At 36.8% G+C, this 19239-nt stretch overlaps 1 protein-coding gene across 1 annotated transcript in view; it reads right to left on the bottom strand.

The window, feature by feature from the left end:
* The window catches only part of PLXDC2 (plexin domain containing 2), a 407678-nt gene that overhangs the window by 22481 nt on the left and 365958 nt on the right, over positions 1 to 19239 (bottom strand). The window contains exon 13 of the mRNA XM_060006184.1: positions 14410 to 14570. Within this exon, the coding sequence (XP_059862167.1) occupies positions 14410 to 14570 (161 nt within the window). The remainder of the gene's footprint in view (positions 1 to 14409; positions 14571 to 19239) is intronic.

Here is a 19239-nt window from a genome sequence, read left to right as displayed (position 1 = left end):
ATATTAGGCTCATAAAGGCAGGAAGGCAAGGAAGATATTTATCTGTCTCTTTACTACTTGGAGATCAATAAGAGATGATGATATATTTTCTTAAGTGGAGATTCATGGAGGGAAGATAACTAAGTAGCTGCGCTCTCCTCTTACCTCCTCCTGATCGAGATTGGGGACCTACACTCTGTTCTACGTCAGGAAAACAGATTTGCACCTGCCTGGAATGTGACTCAGCTGCATCATTTAGTGCACATGGGCGTTTCAATGTGAATGAAATCTGTGTTTTCTATAGTTAAGAGAAGGGTGAGAATAAAAAAGTACTTTGCCCATTAGCAGTGATTATAATATGAAGATGTTAATGATCACAGATTGAAATAAAATAGGAATGGGAAAAATGCCAACTTAAATTTCAGAAAAAATTTTTGAATGAGAATATTAAAAAATTCCCTAAGGCTTCTTTGCAGTGTGAGGGAAGGAAACAGAGTAGCAGAAGTGATTTTAAGTGGCTGGAGCTTACATGTTATACCAAAAGCTCTCAGAATAGTTGAAATCTTAAGAGAAAGGGAGAAAAAGATGGAGATAGAAAGAAAACCACAAACGAGTTTATTTCTAAGTGCAAAGTGCCAAGTAAGCTTTGCTTCTCCTACCTATTTAAAGAAATCATACATACTTACTTGTCAACCTCACCTCTTCGTAAAACTTAAGAAATTCATTTGCTGAGAGAACCATGGGAGAAGGCAAAACAGCACTTTGTATCTCTGGCTCTACGTTACTTTATTCTATTTCAAGTAACCCTTACTGGGAAAGATTTATTTAAGGCACTTTGTACCGGCTGTTACTTTCCTGATAAATTCCTTTGTTTTTATGCAGACCTTTAACTAAAGACAAACTGGAGTCTTGCCTGTCCTGCAGCAACATGAACATGAAATCTACCAACTTCCTTAAAAGGTGAAGAGTTGGTGGGTCCCCTCCACCTCAGAGTATTAGCTCACAACTAACTATATTCTCTGGATAGGAGAACTATAGTCTTCCTTGTAGCCTTGTTGTGTGGGCATGAGTTTCACTTTTGCACTTTGGGTTATGAAAAATTAAGGTGTCTTCAAAAACTGGGAGATTGTGTGAGCAAACACACAATCATGCTTTCTAGTTTACTTTGCCATTTTTGTATTTTTCTGAAACATATACGACTTTGTGGGTGGAGGGGGCACCAGAATATTCAAGACTTACAGGGATAGAACAAACCTTAAATTCATTCGAGTGCATACACATATATAATGCTTAAATACACTCTACGAAGTCCTGAATAAGGGGCCTTCTTGAATGCTTAAGGACCTCTGGTGATGAAAAGCTCATCACCCCAGAGCCTCTGAGTACCATCTCTGGGTACCTCTGATTATTAGAAAGTCTATATTTAGCTCATATTCGTATCTTCATAGCTTCTCCCCAGAGACCCTCATAACCATCCTTGAGATCCATCCAGAAGAAGTTAGACACCTTGTTCATGGGATAGCCTATCAACAGTGGTGGGAGCTAATATGCTCCTCCTTCTAGACTTTTCTCAGCTAGAACTTCTCCTTTCATTCATATTCCAGGCATGAGTCAGAAGCCCGTAATAATCATTCTCCTCTAAACACATTTAAGGTTGGGTACGTTCCTCCGCTGTAGGGGTACGCTTATCACTTTTGGTGAGATGCCTTCCTACTCTTCATGAAACATATGATACATTTTAAAATTGACAGCCATATATTATAAATTACAAATGTTGAGATTGCTTTTCACTAAAATTCAATGTTTTTTATCCTCACACTACATCAAATTTTCTCCACATTAAGCTTGTACATATTCAAGATGCAAGCCCAATTACCAGATACTGAATCACAGATATTTCAAGGTCAATGGCAAGGAAAACTTGAAAAACTAAGATATGTGACATAAATTCAGATAGAAAACAAAAAGACCCTGATATACAATTAAAAGAAGATTATCCCTTACTACAATCCTAGAACTTTACATTGCACTGAGATTTAGAATAATTATCATAAATCTATTTTCTTTTTATAGAAAAAAAAGTTTTCTCCTTTTAACAGAACAAATATCATTTCCCCTTTTAAAGTTTTTGCCAAGGATAACACTGGTCCCAGAGTCAGTGTTCACAAAAAAGTTTTTTTGAACAGATGAATGGTTTTCTCATTAAAATATAAATATTGTAATTAGCTGAAAGTAGAAACAGAACTAATAATTCTGACTCTATATTCCCTTACTATATGATGTAAGAAAAGTTGTTTTAATTTTGAATTGAAAATTATTTTGTTTATATTAAGAAAGTTTTCATGACAGCATCACCTCAAGAAAATAGAGCAAAATAATCTTAATCCACTTGCAAATTAAAAGTACTTTTGCCTAATCATTTCTAATGGAATTACAAAGAGTATGATTACTTCTATCATTTAAAATACATTTCTTTATATTTCTGTTCTCTAGATTCTGAATTTTGAATCTTCTAAACTCAAATTTTAAAATTTCAATTTTCTTACAATCACAAATAATTCTAGTATTTATTTATAAACCAAAGCATGTCATGATAATCAAATTATTTAGTTTAGTTGTTTTGTATTTCTGTCAGAAAAAATTATACTATGTGGAACTGGTGGAAAAATAATCTATAATTGAATAAATTTATTATTATTGCAATGCAATAATTATTGCTAAAATTAAAGTTTCTATTATCTGTCTCCACAAATAGACAGACTTGAGTATTTATTTTAACAAAAAAGTTACCAAAATCACAAGGAAGAAATTACTCAACAGTTGGTACTATAAGTAGAGCAGTCTTCTTTTTAAAGAAAAGACTGGAATACCTAAAACTTATATCATATACTTAAAATGACATAATTCAGGTTTACAGATGCCCAAGTGGACTGTAGCTCTGCGGGTTTTTATTTATTTATTCATTTGATTCTTCCATCTCTTAAGGGCTTCCCTGTGGAGATTTTATATACATGTATAAAATATACATATTATACACATATAAATATACATAAAACACACATATATAAATACGCATGATATAAATATAATAGGAATATATATATAATTTATTTCATGGCTTTATGCACTATGAAAAATAAGTTAAGGAATGGTAATTAAGAAGCAATTAGAGCAGAGAGCTCAGTGAAATATTAGTTTATTCACTATTTTTAATAATTCTCCCTGAGGAAGGGAAGAAAATATTTTAGTTTTAGGAATTTAACTTAAAACGTGGTATGCAGAAGAGTAACTTAAAGACGATACCTATAAAAGAAATCTTATTTTGGTAACTGTGTAAATAAGGGAATCACCATAAGCTTGAACTGATGTCTCAAAAACATTCAATGATGCACATGAATAAGATTCTAGCATCTTAGAACAGATATACAAAGAGTGTCTTTAAAAATATGCAAACCATTTTCACCTTTATCCCCTATATATTGCTAGATTTCTGGAAATCTGCCATCTAATAAAACAGCTTCTTTAATGAGGGTGTCAAACCATTTCAGCTAGGTTTTGCCTAAACTTTCCTTCTTCATAGCAGTTCACCAAAAGTGAATGCCAGCTTTTGCCTCCTCTAAGAAATAGAAATAAATATTTTGTTTCAATGAATCATTTTTTCCTTGAGTTTTCTTTAAGACTGAAATAAGACTAAGGAATGCCTTAAGGGAAAACTCAGTTATGAAAAAAACCTGTGACTTCAAGATAAAAGGATCCTTTGGTCTCTGAAACGAATTCTCTGTCTATGGCGCAGGCCGCCAGCGGGCCATGTCTTCCTGCCTCCCAAGTGCTGCTCATTAGGCAGCTGCAAAGCCAGACGCCAGACTTTGAGCAAACACTTTTCCTCCCCAGCACCAGCCTCTGAGTCCTTGCCTGGCTCCTTTCCTCTGGCTTCTTTCCTGGCACCACTACTGACTGCCAGGAAAAGTTGAGGGCCACAGCTGCCCGTCTTCCTTTAATCATATTCTCCATGTGTCCTTGTTATTCCCAAATACTTCTTGGGGTGAGGAATCCCTTGAGTGACAAATTGCTCAGAAGTCTATGGTTATGCCTCTGCTGTGGCAGCGCAGCCTACAGGCCAGGAAGAGTCCTGAGTTCGAGTACTGGCTCTGAAACCAGCTTTGACATGCCCCAGGAGAACTGTTTCACCATCCTGGGTTTCTGTCTCTACATTGGACTTGCCTCCAACAAAGGGGGAGAAAGGACACTTCCCACTTAGGTTCCAGGAACACAGGGCTCTGCTGGTTTGGATTTTTCTGGATTTTATAGTACCTAGGGCTGTGCAACGGGGTGCCAGGGATGCTCAAAGTTGCAGAAAAAAGAAGACTCATCTTTTGAAATGTCATCTTTGGTTGAAGGATGGGGGGCAGAATCTTTTTTTTAAAAGTTTACATTAAACAAATGTGTCTATATTATAGAGTATAATGCAAAATTCCCACAAGTTTTTAAGACAAAACATAAACCTGCAAGGAGATGCAGGTAAGGTAGATACTGGAGGGAATTCATACACTTTATTTTGAAAAAGTTACAAAATCCCTGGGTTGCATGCATGCTGATGTTTCTTTTTGTTTCGACATCCTATGAGTTTGAGGATAAAAAATACTGGGAACTTCCACTAAAGGCAGATATTTTGGTCCCCTAGAAATAATAAGAATTTTAAGGTATGATATAAACAGTGACTGGTATTTAGACTTTTTTTTTTTTTTTTTTTTTTTTTTTTTGCGGTACGCGGGCCTCTCACCGCTGCGGCCTCTCCTGCCGCGGAACACAGGCTCCGGACGCGCAGGCTCAATGGCCATGTCTCACGGGCCCAGCCGCTCAGCGGCATGTGGGATTCTCCCGGACCGGGGCACGAACCCGCGTCCCACGCATCGGCAGGCGGACTCCCAACAACTGCGCCACCAGGGAAGCCCGTATTTAGACATTTACGTCCAGGTTTTACTGTGAAAACCATCGTGTGACTTCAAGTTCAAATTAGTATGCACAATTTAAGAATGGTGAGACCGTTTTGTCCTTCAGGAAAATTAACTGTTTTGGAGAGCAGTCTTATTTACTTATGCATGTGTGTGTATTGTACATATCTACCCAGAACTGATTATTACCAAATTTGAAGTTCAGGAACAAAGATCATCATAAACTCTTATATCCTTCATTATCTGACTAATAATATCTTACTGCTCAAAAAAGGTTAACATTTTCTCTAAGCATTTTATGAGGACTGTCTCTTTTATAACTAAACATTCAACTTGAAATCCATACCTAGCTTAAAGTATATCTATCTTCTCTCTCTCCTCACTAGCATGGAAGCTGCATGACAGCAAGGATGGTTTCTTGTCCATTTTGTTTATCTCTGTGTCTTGGGTACCTGGCACATAGTAGGGACTCAACAAATTCAAATAGATGAATGAATGAATGGTCAACATATCAGATAGCTTTGTCAGCCATCTCTCTCCTCAAGCATCTAACTTCTCCCTTGTGCTGAAAATCACCTGGTTTTCTACTTTTAAAAAATATGGAGAGAATCAGATTTTCTGTTTAACCCCCTCTTCTCTGCAAGGTTTTCTCTATAAACCAGCATTGTCCAGTAGAAATAGAGTGTGAGCCACCAACATAATTTTAGAAGTGTCTAGTAGCCACATTAAAAAGTGAAATTAATTTTAATAATATATTTTATTTAAGCCATTATACCCAAGATATTTTCATTTCAACATGTAATTAATATAAAATTATTAATGTTATCATACATTCTATTTTTTGTACTCAAACTTCAAAAACTGGTGTGTATTTTACATGCACCTTATTCCAGACTAGCCACATTCCAAGTGCTCAACAGCAACACAGGGCTGGTGGCTGCCACACTGACAGCACAGCTCTGCCCCTGTCCTTTCTCCAATCCTCAGAGTAAAAATTATAACCTACTCAGAGACAAACTCCGTTACCATTGCATTGTCTTAGTGCTCTCCTGAAACATGAAGGACCTTGTTCCTATAATTCTCTACCATCTTTAAATGAGTCCTTTCTACTGATTTCTTTCTCTCTGAGGACGTTTTCAATAGTGCCCTACAGCATCAGCAGCAGGATAGGGTATTCTTAGTTTTTGCTTTTCTATTATCAAAAAAGCTAATATTTTACTCATAGAATCTATTTTGCCAAGGTATTGATCATCTTTATCATCACAGTTTTACTGTTTCTCTTCATTTTTATTAATATAGAACAGTCACATCTGCACATAAATGTCTAAATATCAGCCATTGTTTAGAATACTAAAGAAAATTAAGCACGGTGTTCATCATGAATTCTTTTATTAAGATTGTTAATTGAAATTATTTTGTTTATGGTCCACATAGAATCCTTTCATGGGATTGTTTTTTTCATATGGTTACCACTTTATACTATTACTTTCTTGGCCTTCAATTAGATTACATTTTCTGTATCTTATTTAAAAATCTTAAATAGTGATAGTGTTCAACAGTGCAAACATTTATGTCTGTAGCCCATATTCATGCAATAAAAATTTATTATAAATCACAGAATCCATGCTTAGGAATGTTCAGCAAACATTAAATTTGATGTAGAACCAAAGGCATATTTAATTCTTCCAAAGAGATAGTACTTTCATCAAAATCTATTAAAAATTAAGAAAAACATGCTTATTTGAATATTTGTTCTCTGCTATTTTATTTCAAGACAGTGAACCTGATTTTAAAAAAGATTTTTAAGCATGTTATTCATTCATGTATAACAAGATGGGTTTTGGTCAAAATCAAGTGTCTATTCGAAAATTACTGAGAGAAGCCAGACAGGTAAACACAAAATGAAATCCATATAGTAAAAAGTCAAAAGAAAGAAAATGCTCAGTTTAAGACCTGAAGAGGGTGATGGAGGAATACAGAAGGTAAGTTTTTGAAAAATAGACCATTCTGCCAGATGAGTAAAGACTGATGTCTCAGGAGAATGGAACTCTTGGCCCAGATCCTCTGTATGAAGACATGAGGTGTAAACAGTCAACTCAATTATTGTTTAATTATACAATATATGGAGTGACAGGTTTGCTTTATCATCAAGGCCTCCTGATTTTCATCTACTTTTCTCTTGATTTTAATCGTTTTATTGCCTTGAGTCATATTCACTTGGCATTCCATATAACAATGAATTTCTAGAATTTAATCCCCATTTTATCCTATTCTCTTTCTATAAACAAAAAGTTTAAAAGCTAAAGCCCAGGTAATGTATGAGGAAGAGTGTTTGTGTCCACAAAACATATAATAACTGGTGTATATTTTCTGCAAGAACAAAACAGATAATAGGTACTGTCATTATTATCTTCGCTAAAAAAAGACAATAGCAATGACAACTACATAAATTGGTGTACCTCTTTGGGCAATGATTTTGGCAATATTTGTTAAGTGCTTTTAAACTATTTATTTCTTTCATTTGATTCTACTTTGGGGAATCTGTTCTAAGGACATAATGTATGCCCTTAGCTACACATCCTCCTACACTGCAACATACAGTGCATGAAGCAAGACCCTTTTACACACAGAGAGGCAGCATGGCCTAGAGGCTAAGTGTATGATCTCTGGAGAGCCTGGGCTGGATAGCCTTACTCCACCACTGACTAAATGCGTGATACTGAGCAAGCTGCTTAAATGCTGTGCCTCATCTTCCTCATCTATGACATGGAGATAATTTGAGTACCTCATAGGGTCTTTGTGAGGATTAAATGAGGTAATAAGTGTAAATCACTCCTCCCAGTGAATTTAATAAATGTTCGCTGTTACCATTACTATGTTCATAATGGGGCCAATTATAACAGCAAAAAATGGTAAGAGCCCCAATGCTCCACAATACAAGACTGGCTGCATGAACTGCGGTCTACCCACTGGAGGCCAAGTCATTAAAATTCATCACAGTGTGCACAGTGCCTAGCACAGCACAGAAACTAATTCCTACAAGTGTTTAATGCAGTCTGGATTTTGTGGTGAAATACATGAAGATACACACTGGGTCACATTTTAATATCATGGAAATTGGGATGTGTCTTAAGGTCAAGGGCATGTCACAGTTTAATGGGGAGTGTGTGATGCATCTCACATTTGATTCAGCCTGTGGTAGGCAGAATAATGGCCTCCCAAAGATGTCCATGTCCTAATTGCAAAAACCTGTCAACCACCATATAGGTGAAAGACTTTGTAGATGTGATTAAATGAAGGACCATGACATGGGGAGATCCTGGATCACAATGGGCCTTATAAGAAGGAGGCAGGGGTCAGAATTAGTAGAAGATGTGATGATAGAAGCAGAGGTTGGAATGATGAGAAGAAGGGGCCAGGAGCCACGAAACGCATGCAGCAATTGAAACAATTGAAAATGGCAACGAAATTATTCTTCCTGAAGCCTCCAGAAGGAACCAGTTCTGCCAACACCTTGACTTTAGCGCAAAGACACTAAGTTTGGATTTCTGACCTCTAGAACTGTAAGACAGTAAGTGTGTATTAGTTTAGGTTATCAGGTTTGTAGTAATTTGTTACAGAGCAATAGAAAACTAACATGTAGTCAAACTGCGTGAAATAAGGTTCTTTTTTACTTCAAGGCAATGTTAGCAACATTAGGCCCTCAGTGCTTTCTGAATACCACTTGACAGCATAAGAGACAATCAATGTAAAGCTACTGAATGAATGTTGAATGGAATAGCATACAACCATCAGAATGATGTTTACAAAGAGTATATAATAAAAGAAAAAAATGTTATTTGAAAAATAAAGATGATCAGGAAACTTGCACAAGCCTCTTAGATAGCCTCATCCACCAGAGGGCAGAGAGCAGAAGCAAGAAGAACTACAATCCTGCAGCCTGTGGAACAAAAACCACATTCACAGAAAGATAGACAAGATGAAAAGGCAGAGGGCTATGTACCAGATGAAGGAACAAGATAAAACCCCAGAAAAACAACTAAATGAAGTGGAGACAGGCAACCGTCCAGAAAAAGAATTCAGAATAATGATCGAGAAGATGATCCAGGACCTAGGAAAAAGAATGGAGGCAAAGATCGAGTAGATGCAACAAATGTTTAACAAAGACCTAGAAGAATTAGAGAACAAACAACTAGAAGAATTAAAGAACAAACACAGATGAACAATACAATAACTGAAATGAAAAATACACTAGAAGGAATCAATAGCAGAATAACTGAGGCAGAAGAATGGATAAGTGACCTGGAAGACAGAATGGTGGAATTCACTGCCACGGAACAGAATAAAGAAAAAAGACTGAAAAGAAATGAAGACAGCCTAAGAGACCTCTGGGACAACATAAAATGCAACAACATTTGCATTATAGGGGTCCCAGAGGGAGAAGAGAGAGCGAAAGGACCCGAGAAAATATTTGAAGAGATTATAGTCGAAAAATTCCCTAACATGGGAAAGGAAATAGCCACCCAATTCCAAGAAGCACAGAGGGTCCCAGGCAGGATAAAACCATGGCAAAACACACTGAGACACATAGTAATCAAATTGACAAAAATTAAAGACAAAGAAAAATTATTGAAAGCAACAAGGGCAAAACGACAAATAACATACAAGGGAACTCCCATAAGGTTAACAGCTGATTTCTCAGAAGAAACTCTACAAGCCAGAAGGGAGTGGCATGATATATTTAAAGTGATGAAAGGGAAGAACCTACAACCAAGATTACTCTATCTGGCAAGGAACTCATTCAGATTCAATGGAGAAATCAAAAGCTTCACAGACAAGCAAAAGGTAAGAGAATTCAGCACCACCAAACCAGCTTTACAACATATGCTAAAGGAACTTCTCTAAGTGGGAAACACAAGAGAAGAAAAGGACCTACAAAAACAAACCCATACCAATTAAGAAAATGGTAATAGGAACATACATATCGATAATTACCTTAAACATGAATGGATTAAATGCTCCAACTTTTGGTCACAGGCTCGCTGAATAGATACAAAAACAAGACCCATATATATGCTGTCTACAAGAGACCCATTTCAGACCTAGGGACACATACAGACTGAAAGTGAGGGGATGGAAAAAGATATTCCATGCAAATGGAAATCAAAAGAAAGCTGGAGTAGCAGAACTCATATCAGAAAAATAGACTTTAAAATAAAGAATGCTACAAGAGACAAGGGACACTACATAATGATCAGGGGATCAATCCAAGAAGATATAACAATTATAAATATTTATGCACCCAACATAGGAGCACCTCTATACATACAGCAACTGCTAACAGCTATAAAAGAGGAGGAAATCAACAGTCCCCCAATAATAGTGGGGGACTTTAACACCTCACTTAGACCAATGGACAGATCATCCAAACAGAAAATTAATAAGGAAATACAAGCTTTAAATGACACAATAGACCAGATAGATTTAATTGATATTTATAGGACATTCCATCCAGAAACAGCAGATTACACTTTCTTCTCAAGTGCACATGGAACATTCTCCAGGATTGACCACATCTTGGGTCACAAATCAAGCCTTGGTAAACTTAAGAAAATTGAAATCATATCAAGCATCTTTTCTGACCACAACTCTATGAGATTAGAAATCAATTACAGGGGAAAAAATGTAAAAAACACAAACACACGGAGGCTAAACAATACGTTACTAAATAACCAAGAGATCACTGAAGAAATCAAAGAGGAAATAGAAAGATACCTAGAGACAAATGACAATGAAAACACGACAATCCAAAACCTATGGGTGCAGCAAAAGCAGTTCTAAGAGGGAAGTTTATAGCAATACAAGCCTACCTCAAGAAACAAGAAAAGTCTCAAATAAACAATCTAACCATAACCCTAAAGGAACTGAGAAAGATGAACAAAACCCAAAGTTAGTAGAAGGAAAGAAATCATCAAGGTCAGACCAGAAACAAATGAAATAGCAACAAAGAAAACGACAGCAAAGATCAATAAAACTAAAAGCTGGTTCTTTGAGAAGATAACCAAAATTGATAAACCATTGGCCAGACTCATCAAGAAAAAGATGGAGAGGACTCGAATAAATAAAATTAGAAATGAAAAAGGAGAAGGTACAACAGACACTGCAGAAATACAAAGCATCCTAAGAGACTACTACAAGCAACTCTGTGCCAATAAAATGGACAACCTGGAAGAAATGGACAATTTCTTAGAAAGGTATAACCTTCCAAGACTGAACCAGGAAGAAACAGAAAATATGAACAGACCAATCACAAGTAATGAAATTGAAACTGTGATTAAAAATCTTCCAACAAACAAAAGTCCAGGACCAGATGGCTTCACAGGTGAATTCTATCAAACATTTAGAGAAGAGTTAACACCCATCCTTCTCAAACTCTTCCAAAAAATTGCAGAGGAAGGAACACTCCCAAACTCATTCTATGAGGGCACCATCACCCTGATACCAAAACCAGACAAGATATTACAAAAAAAGAAAATTACAGACCAAGATCATTGATGAATATAGATGCAAAAATCCTCAACAAAATACTAGCAAACAGAATCCAACAGCACATTAAAAGGATCATACACCATGATCAAGTGGAATTTACCCCACGGGCCTCTCACAACAGTGAGAGGCCCGTGTACCACAAAAAAAAAAAAAATTAGTTATTGGTGCATAAGGAGATTGAGTTTACCAATATCATCCAAGTTGATTTTCATGTTCTATATTATGCTGCTATCTACTTTTTTTTTTTTTTTTTTTGCAGTACGTGGGCCTCTCACTGTTGTGGTCTCTCCCGTTGCGGAGCACAGGCTCCGGACGTGCAGGCTCAGTGGCCATGGCTCACGGGCCTAGCCGCTCCGCGGCATGTGGGATCCTCCCGGACCGGGGCACGAACCCTTGTCCTCTGCATCAGCAGGTGGACTCTCAACCACTGCGCCACCAGGGAAGCTCCAATAACTCTAATGTAATTAGTAATTCAAACGTTTGAATTCATAGGTCTGGCATGTCAGTCACTGTGCAGTCATCACGGATATGCGTTCAATTTTGAAAACATGGGTCCGCTTTAATAATAGTAAAATTATGATTATTATCTTCAAAAATCTTCTGCCAGGCAGCCACTGTGAGCTGCTTGAGGACAGCAGGGTGTCAAAGAGTTAGTGATTCAGGCAGAATTATTGGCAATTGACAGAGAATCTGGGAATCTGCAGAATGATTCTGCTTCACTTGAGTGTTGAAACACGAGAGCTCTTCCCAGAAGTGAGGCTCTTCGACCTTGGAGAAGCCATTCCACCACTCTGAACCTCAGTGTCTTCCTTCGTGTTATAAGGGTGTAGAATTAAATTATCTCTAAGATTAATGCCCTCCCACTCCCGGCAGTACTTTCACTATTCTACAGTCTTACTTTGTAGTCATACAAGGATTGCTGTGAATCGGTGTGAACTAGGTCCTTTGCACTGCGCAACTGCACTAATACCATCACCATCAGATATTTCACAGTGTCAGAAAATAAACTTCATAGTGTATAAACAGGCTTAAACTTGTGAGGGTTACAGCAGCAGCCTGATGTCTGGTTAGTCACTGAAGCTTTACAGCTTGTCACTTGTCAGATCTTGGAGCAATGCATTCATGACCTCGGGAAAGTTTTCTGCTTTCTTGCATGAAAATTAAGCACATTAACAAAACTTAATAAGAGTTTTCCAACTAAATGCAATACCTGATAATTTCTCGATTATTATGACTTTAAATGAGAATGACATTTTTGGAAGACTTCATGTGTGAAAATTTAGTGGAAGTTTTAAATGTCCTAGGATATTTATTATCTTTTTCTTTCCAGAAAATACTGATAGAATACCTCTTACTTGAAAGGCTTAAGTTATTTAATCCAAATCTCGAGGAATTTATAAGTCTGTAGGGTGGAATAAATCACATACATATTTAACTCTAATGCAAAACAGAAAGGTAAACGCCAGAGAAAGATAGAGATGTATTACTATGGATAGAATTTCAGAGGAAAGAGAGATTATGTCCAGCTGTCCTGGCAGAGAGATGGTCCGGGGAAGCTTACAGGGTACATGGTATTGAAGGCTACTTGGATACAGAATTCAAGAATTGAGATGGAAGGGGAGGACTTTTTTGGTGGAAGGAACAGAATGAGTAATGTCTTGGTGACATGGGGAATTTGGGGTGTGTATGGAGAAGAGAATAGAGTGAATTTGATGGTACTGAACTCCAGGTTAAGAAGCTATGGGATAAAAATTGAAATGATAGACAAGATACAAATAGCCAAGGCCTTGAAGGAGAACTAAGGAGACTGCACTTTACTCCACAGACAGTTGAGAGCCGTAGAGGACTTCTAAGCAATTACTTAATTGATTTGCATTCACTTCCCCCTGTTATAGAGGTTAAAGGTAACTTTGTACTTTAAAGGTCGTTATAATTTCTTACTCAACACGTGAACAAAGCTGCCCACTGTACCTCACCCAGTGAACTGGAAAAGACCTAAAGTTTACAAGTTTGAAGCTCCGAGGGAGAAGATTTCCTTCATTGCTCTAGTATTTATGTTGTGTTGAAGGGCAGTGGCTCCATTAAGATGTTGGGGTGAAAGCTATGCACACACGAGGCCCAGGAAGCCCAGTTGTCTGGAGGATAGAAGGTGACTTGGTCACACTGACCTTATCCTGTGGCCCCCAGGCTTCCCAGTCTCTGGCCTTCTGGACATCAGGGCTTGGCTCTGGCCCTTTGTACACAGCCGCTGGTTCTCCTACCTCACTGCTCTTGGGCACTGGCACTAACTCTACTTTCTGTACATGAAAACACAACACTGATTCGGCACAGTGCTCTCTTTGTGTTTGAATGAGCGTGTGTGTATGCACGCGCATTTATATGTACATGTATAAATATACACACATCACACGAAACGGTGATGGCACATACCATAATCTTATTGTTGTAGCTGCTATTTTGTAGGGAAACATGTATTTTTCCTAAATAGTCTGTGAGCGTTTTAAGAGCAGGGTCACCATATTGTATGATGAATCTGGCCAATACTCGATTACTGTTACAGCGATTAGTTGATTTAAGCGAAATCCTTTAGCCTCCAGCATACGCTTCATTTCCTTCTAGGATCGAAGAGCAGCTGCTTAACATACTTGGTACAATAAGGCAAAAAATATGGTTTCTATTTTCTTTTCGATCTGTAAAAGGCGAGATGGCTTATTTCTTTAAAAGCTCCTGAGGTAAGGCAACTGAGCTCATCACGTGAAAGCCATCTATCAACAGGTACGTGCACACGCATGCGTGCACGTGTGACATCAGCCAGCTCACAACTGCAGAGTGGAGAAATCATGTGCTAACTATTAAATGCAGGTGGTGTCAGCAGATGGCTGGAGTTCATCAGCTAGCATGGTTTTCATGTACTCTACTGGACACTCACCTCAATAAAGAAGATGCTGGCTGCTGACGTTGGATGGTGATACATATAGACTGTCACAAGGATGGCTGCGGCTATAATGAGGACGAGGATGAGAATTCCAACGATGAGGCCGGCGTGAAGGGTTCCCCCTTTCTTCTCGGCTGCACTGTCATCTGTAGAGGCTGGAAGAACAGCACAGCTGTCAGGACATTCACGTGTGCACGTGTAGGTCTGCGTTTTCATTGGAGGGAATATTTATATTCTTAATAAAGTACCAGTGAATTTTTTTTTTCACTTTCTGTACAACTATCCTTTTCTTTTCCATAACACCAATTTTAGAAGTTAGATGCTCTTTATTTGGGCAAATGAAAAATCCATACTATTAATGATTAAAAACACATTTATAATTGTGTTTTAATTTATAGTTCATCTTTATTCTGTTAAATAAGGCAAAATTAATAGCCTTTATTCTAAAAGTTCTGTGGAAAATCTGAAACTAACTATATAATAAATTTAACTTTGATTTTTCTCATTAAACCACTGGCACTCCTACCTATGGAAAAATTGATTACTTTTTGAAATCTCCTCTCTCATTTTCTTTTGGCAAATTTAAATGGAAGAGTATCAGACATATTTTGGTGGGCTACACAGGCATTTTCAGAAAGTCTGTGCATGAGTTCAAAGGATAATTTTCAAAATCTGTTTTAAACTGAAATGCTCTATAAAAGTGTAACAGATGGATGCTAAATAACCCTCAAATAGTTTATCACTATCTAAAGGGAACACACAGCACATGCAAATATTCCACTATGCCACACGTCAGTATCATTTTCTCTAACTTTTACTGAGATGCTCTCCACTGTAATATCCATTTTCAGAGAGTTAGGAAAAAGGAGAAATTAAATTTCTAAAGTAATAATCACTCAAGGCAAAGTCAATCAGCCAAATAAAACTAATCTCTAAAGTCTTCTCTTGTTCTAAAATTATGCAATATTTGATGTCTACTCAGGCATTTAGAGGAGACCTTCTTAAATTATGTGCAGCAGGTAACTGTATCTTAGTACATAATATGATTGGTACTTTTGAATCATTAGAAAATTCTTTAAGACTCATAGAAGTTCTAGAACAGTGATTCCTAATCCTTTCATTACCAATTCACATCTTTGTTATTTCCAACCTTTGCATCTATGTTTTAAACAGCTTTTTGGTCTATTAAACCTCATTTAATAAGCACTGATTTAATTCTTTTATTATAATTTTCATTAATAGAAAATAACGAACGTGACTGCCTATCAGAATGTGTGGTAAATACAAAATAACAGAATTTCAAATAGAGCAAAGAAATATGACCTCCCAATTCTTCTTATACATCCTTTAAAGTTTTGTTGCTATTTGTTTATTCTTTGCCTGAGACCCACAGTTGGTATTCAGTAATCCTTCTCCAAATCTAATAAAGCTCAAATTCCTAAAGGTTTCCCTTACATAACAGAAATTCATTAGTTAAAGAATGTAAAATTTAAAGAGTAATTCATTATGTAAAAGTTCATTTACAGAGAAGATTCTGGGAACATGGAAGAGTAGGAACTATCAGGAATCTGTCTTCCCACATAGAAAACAATTGCGCTGGCAGAATCTGTCTGACAACTGTTTTGGAACTCTGGACTCTATGGAAGCCTTGCAACTTCTAGGGAGAAGGCTCAGACTGCAAGCTGTGGTTAATTTCAGTCAGTTTCAGCACTTAGTACAGAAGTAGCTATGCATCCTCTGCCCATTAGCCATGTGGCAGTCAACTACACACCTGTTTCTGAAGCAGCCTGCAGGAATCGCAGTAGGCAAAATGTACCCTGTCCTGAAAACATTGGGAGTGTGTTCTGATCACCGATTGATTGGTGCTTCTCATCACTGAGGGGCAGACAAAGATGCAGCCATTGGTTTTGCACCTTCTGCCATTGTTGTAAGCCTTTCTGCCTGGATCTAAAGTAACATCCAAGTGATTTAAAGACCAGTACCCTTTTCATCCCACCTCCCTTTATTTTTCTCTTTTCCGACTTTTGGGAGCCAGATATGAGAGACTAGGATATTCAAAATCAAATGCACATGTGGGGAAAATTAGAACATGGCTGTATGTGGCCAGGGAAAAGCTCAGAAAAGACTCGAAAAGACCCCAAGATTACACCTCAGCACAGAGACAGCCTACAAAGCCAATAAACTAGTAAATAAATTAAATAAATATGATAACAAAAATCAGCAAACTCTGGGGAAGGGGGAGAATGTGATTTCCAGAGTCCCAACTTAATGAGATTCAAACGTCCAGTTTTGAAAAATATTTCACAAGGCATACAAAGAAACAGGAAAGTATGGCTCTTTCAAAGGAAAAAAAATTAATCAACAAAAACTGTCCATGTAAAACACCTGATGGACGATCTATTAGACAAGCACTTTAAAGCAACTGTCTTAAAGATGCTTGAAGAACTAAAGAAAGAGGTAGAGAAAGTCAAGAAAACAATGTATGAACAAAATGGAAATATCCATAAAGAGACAGAAAACCTAAAAAGAAACCAAAGAGAAATTCTGAAGCTGAAAAATATAATGACTGAAATTAAAAATTCAGTAGAGCATTCAAAGGCAGACTTGAGCAGGCAGAAAAGAGAATCAATTAACTTAAAAATAAGACAATGGAAATGCTCAAGTCTGAGGAACAGAAAGAAGAGAGATTGAAGAAAAGTGAACAGGGCCTAAAAGACCTGTGGGACACCATCAAATGGATCGGTATTTGCATCATGGAATTCCAAGAAGAAGAAGATAGAGAAAGGGACAGAGAATGTTTGATGAAATAATGGCTGAAAACTTCCCAGTTTGATGGGATCCAAACCTCCCAAATTTGATATAAACATCCAAGAAGCTCAAGGAACTTCAGGTAAGATGAAATGAAGGAGACCAACATGGAGATAAATTATAATCAAACTTTTGAAAGACAAAGGCAAAGAGAGAATCTTGAAAGCTGCAAGAGAGAAGCAACTCATCACATACAAGGGATCCTCAATAAGAATATGAGCAGATTTCTCAACAGAAACTTTGGAAGACAGAAGGCAGTGGGCTGATATATTCAAAGTGCTGAAAAGTACCTGTCAACCAGGAATCCAAAGTCTGGCAAAAGTTTCCTTCAAAAGTGAGGGAGAAATTAAGATATTCTCAGAGAAAAGCTGAGGGAGTCGGTTACCACCAGGCTTGTTCTGCAAGAAATGCTTAAGGGATTCGTGCAGGGTGAAAAAACGTGTAATCATCTCAATTGATACAGAAAAAGAATTTGACAAGATTCAGCAGCCTTTCGTGATGAAAACACTCAACATCTAGGAAAAGAAGGAGAACACCTTGACAAAATAAAAACCGTACATGAAAAACTTACAGCTATCATATTCAACTGTGAAAGCTAAAAGCTTTTCCTCTAAAATCAGGAATAAGACAAGGATGCCCACAGTTGCTACTTCTATTCAACACAGTATTGGAAATTCTAGCCAGAGCAATTAGGCAAGAAAAATAAATAAGAGGCATCCAAATTAGAAAGAAGTAAATTGATCTCTGCAGATGAAATGATTTTATATATATATATATGTGTGTGTGTGTGTGTGTATATGTGTGTGTGTGTGTATATATATATATATATATACACACACACATATATATATATATATATATATATATATATATATATATATACCTAAATATTCCCTAAATATTCCCAAGACAAACTGTTGGAGCTGATAAATGAATTCATCAACAACGTATGTAGCAGGATACAAAGTCAATGCACAAAAAGCAGTTGCATTTCTATACTGTAACACTGAACAATAAAAAAAGAAATTACAAAAACAATTCCATTTATAATAGCATCAAAAAGAATAAAATACTTAGGAATTAACTAAGGAGGTGAAAGACTTGTTCATAAAACATTGCTGAAAGAAATTAAAGAAGACATAAATAAATGAAAACACATCTCATGTTCATGGATTAGAAGACTTAATATTGTTAAGATGTCAATACTACCCAAAGTTATCTACAGATTCAATATAATCTCTATAAAAATCCCAATGATGTTTTTGCAGAAACAGAAAAATCCTTCTCAAAATTCATATGGAATCTCAAGGGACCCTGAATAGCCAAGACAATCTTGAAAGAGAAGAACAAAGCCAAAGAACTCACATTTCCTGATTTTAATACTTACTACAAAGTTACAGTAATCAGAAGCGTATGTAATGGCATAAAGACAGACATATAGACCAACGGAATAGAATAGACAGCCCAGAAATAAACTGTGGCATAAATGGAAAATGATTTTTGACAATGATGCAAAGACCATTCAATAAGGAAAGGACAGTCTTTTCAACAAACAGTGCTGGGAAAACAGGATGTCCGCATGCAAAAGAATGAAGTTGGACTCTTACCTAACACCATAAACAAAATTTAACTTAAAATGAATCAAACACATAAATGCAAGACATAAAACTATAAAACTCTTAACGAAGATATAGGGCAAAAGCTTCAGAACATTGGATTTGGCAGTGAGTTCCTGGCTATGACCTCAAAGGCATGGGCAACAAAAGAAAAAATAGACATTTTAGACTTCATGAAAATCAGAATACTTTGTGCATCAGAAAAATATCACCAGACTAAAAAGGTAGCCCACAGAATATCCAGAATATATAAAGAACTCCTAAAATTTAACAACAAAAAGCAAACAACCTGATTCAAAAATGGGCAAAGGACCTGAATAGACACTTATCCAAAGAAGATACACAAATGGCCATTAAACACATGAAAAGATATTCAACATCAGCGACCATTAGGGACATG

This window comes from Delphinus delphis, chromosome 2 (assembly GCF_949987515.2).
Source record: "Delphinus delphis chromosome 2, mDelDel1.2, whole genome shotgun sequence".
Lineage (NCBI taxonomy): Eukaryota > Metazoa > Chordata > Mammalia > Artiodactyla > Delphinidae > Delphinus > Delphinus delphis.
The sequence above is the reverse complement of the archived record's forward strand: the minus strand, read 5'-3'. Positions and strand labels throughout refer to the sequence as shown.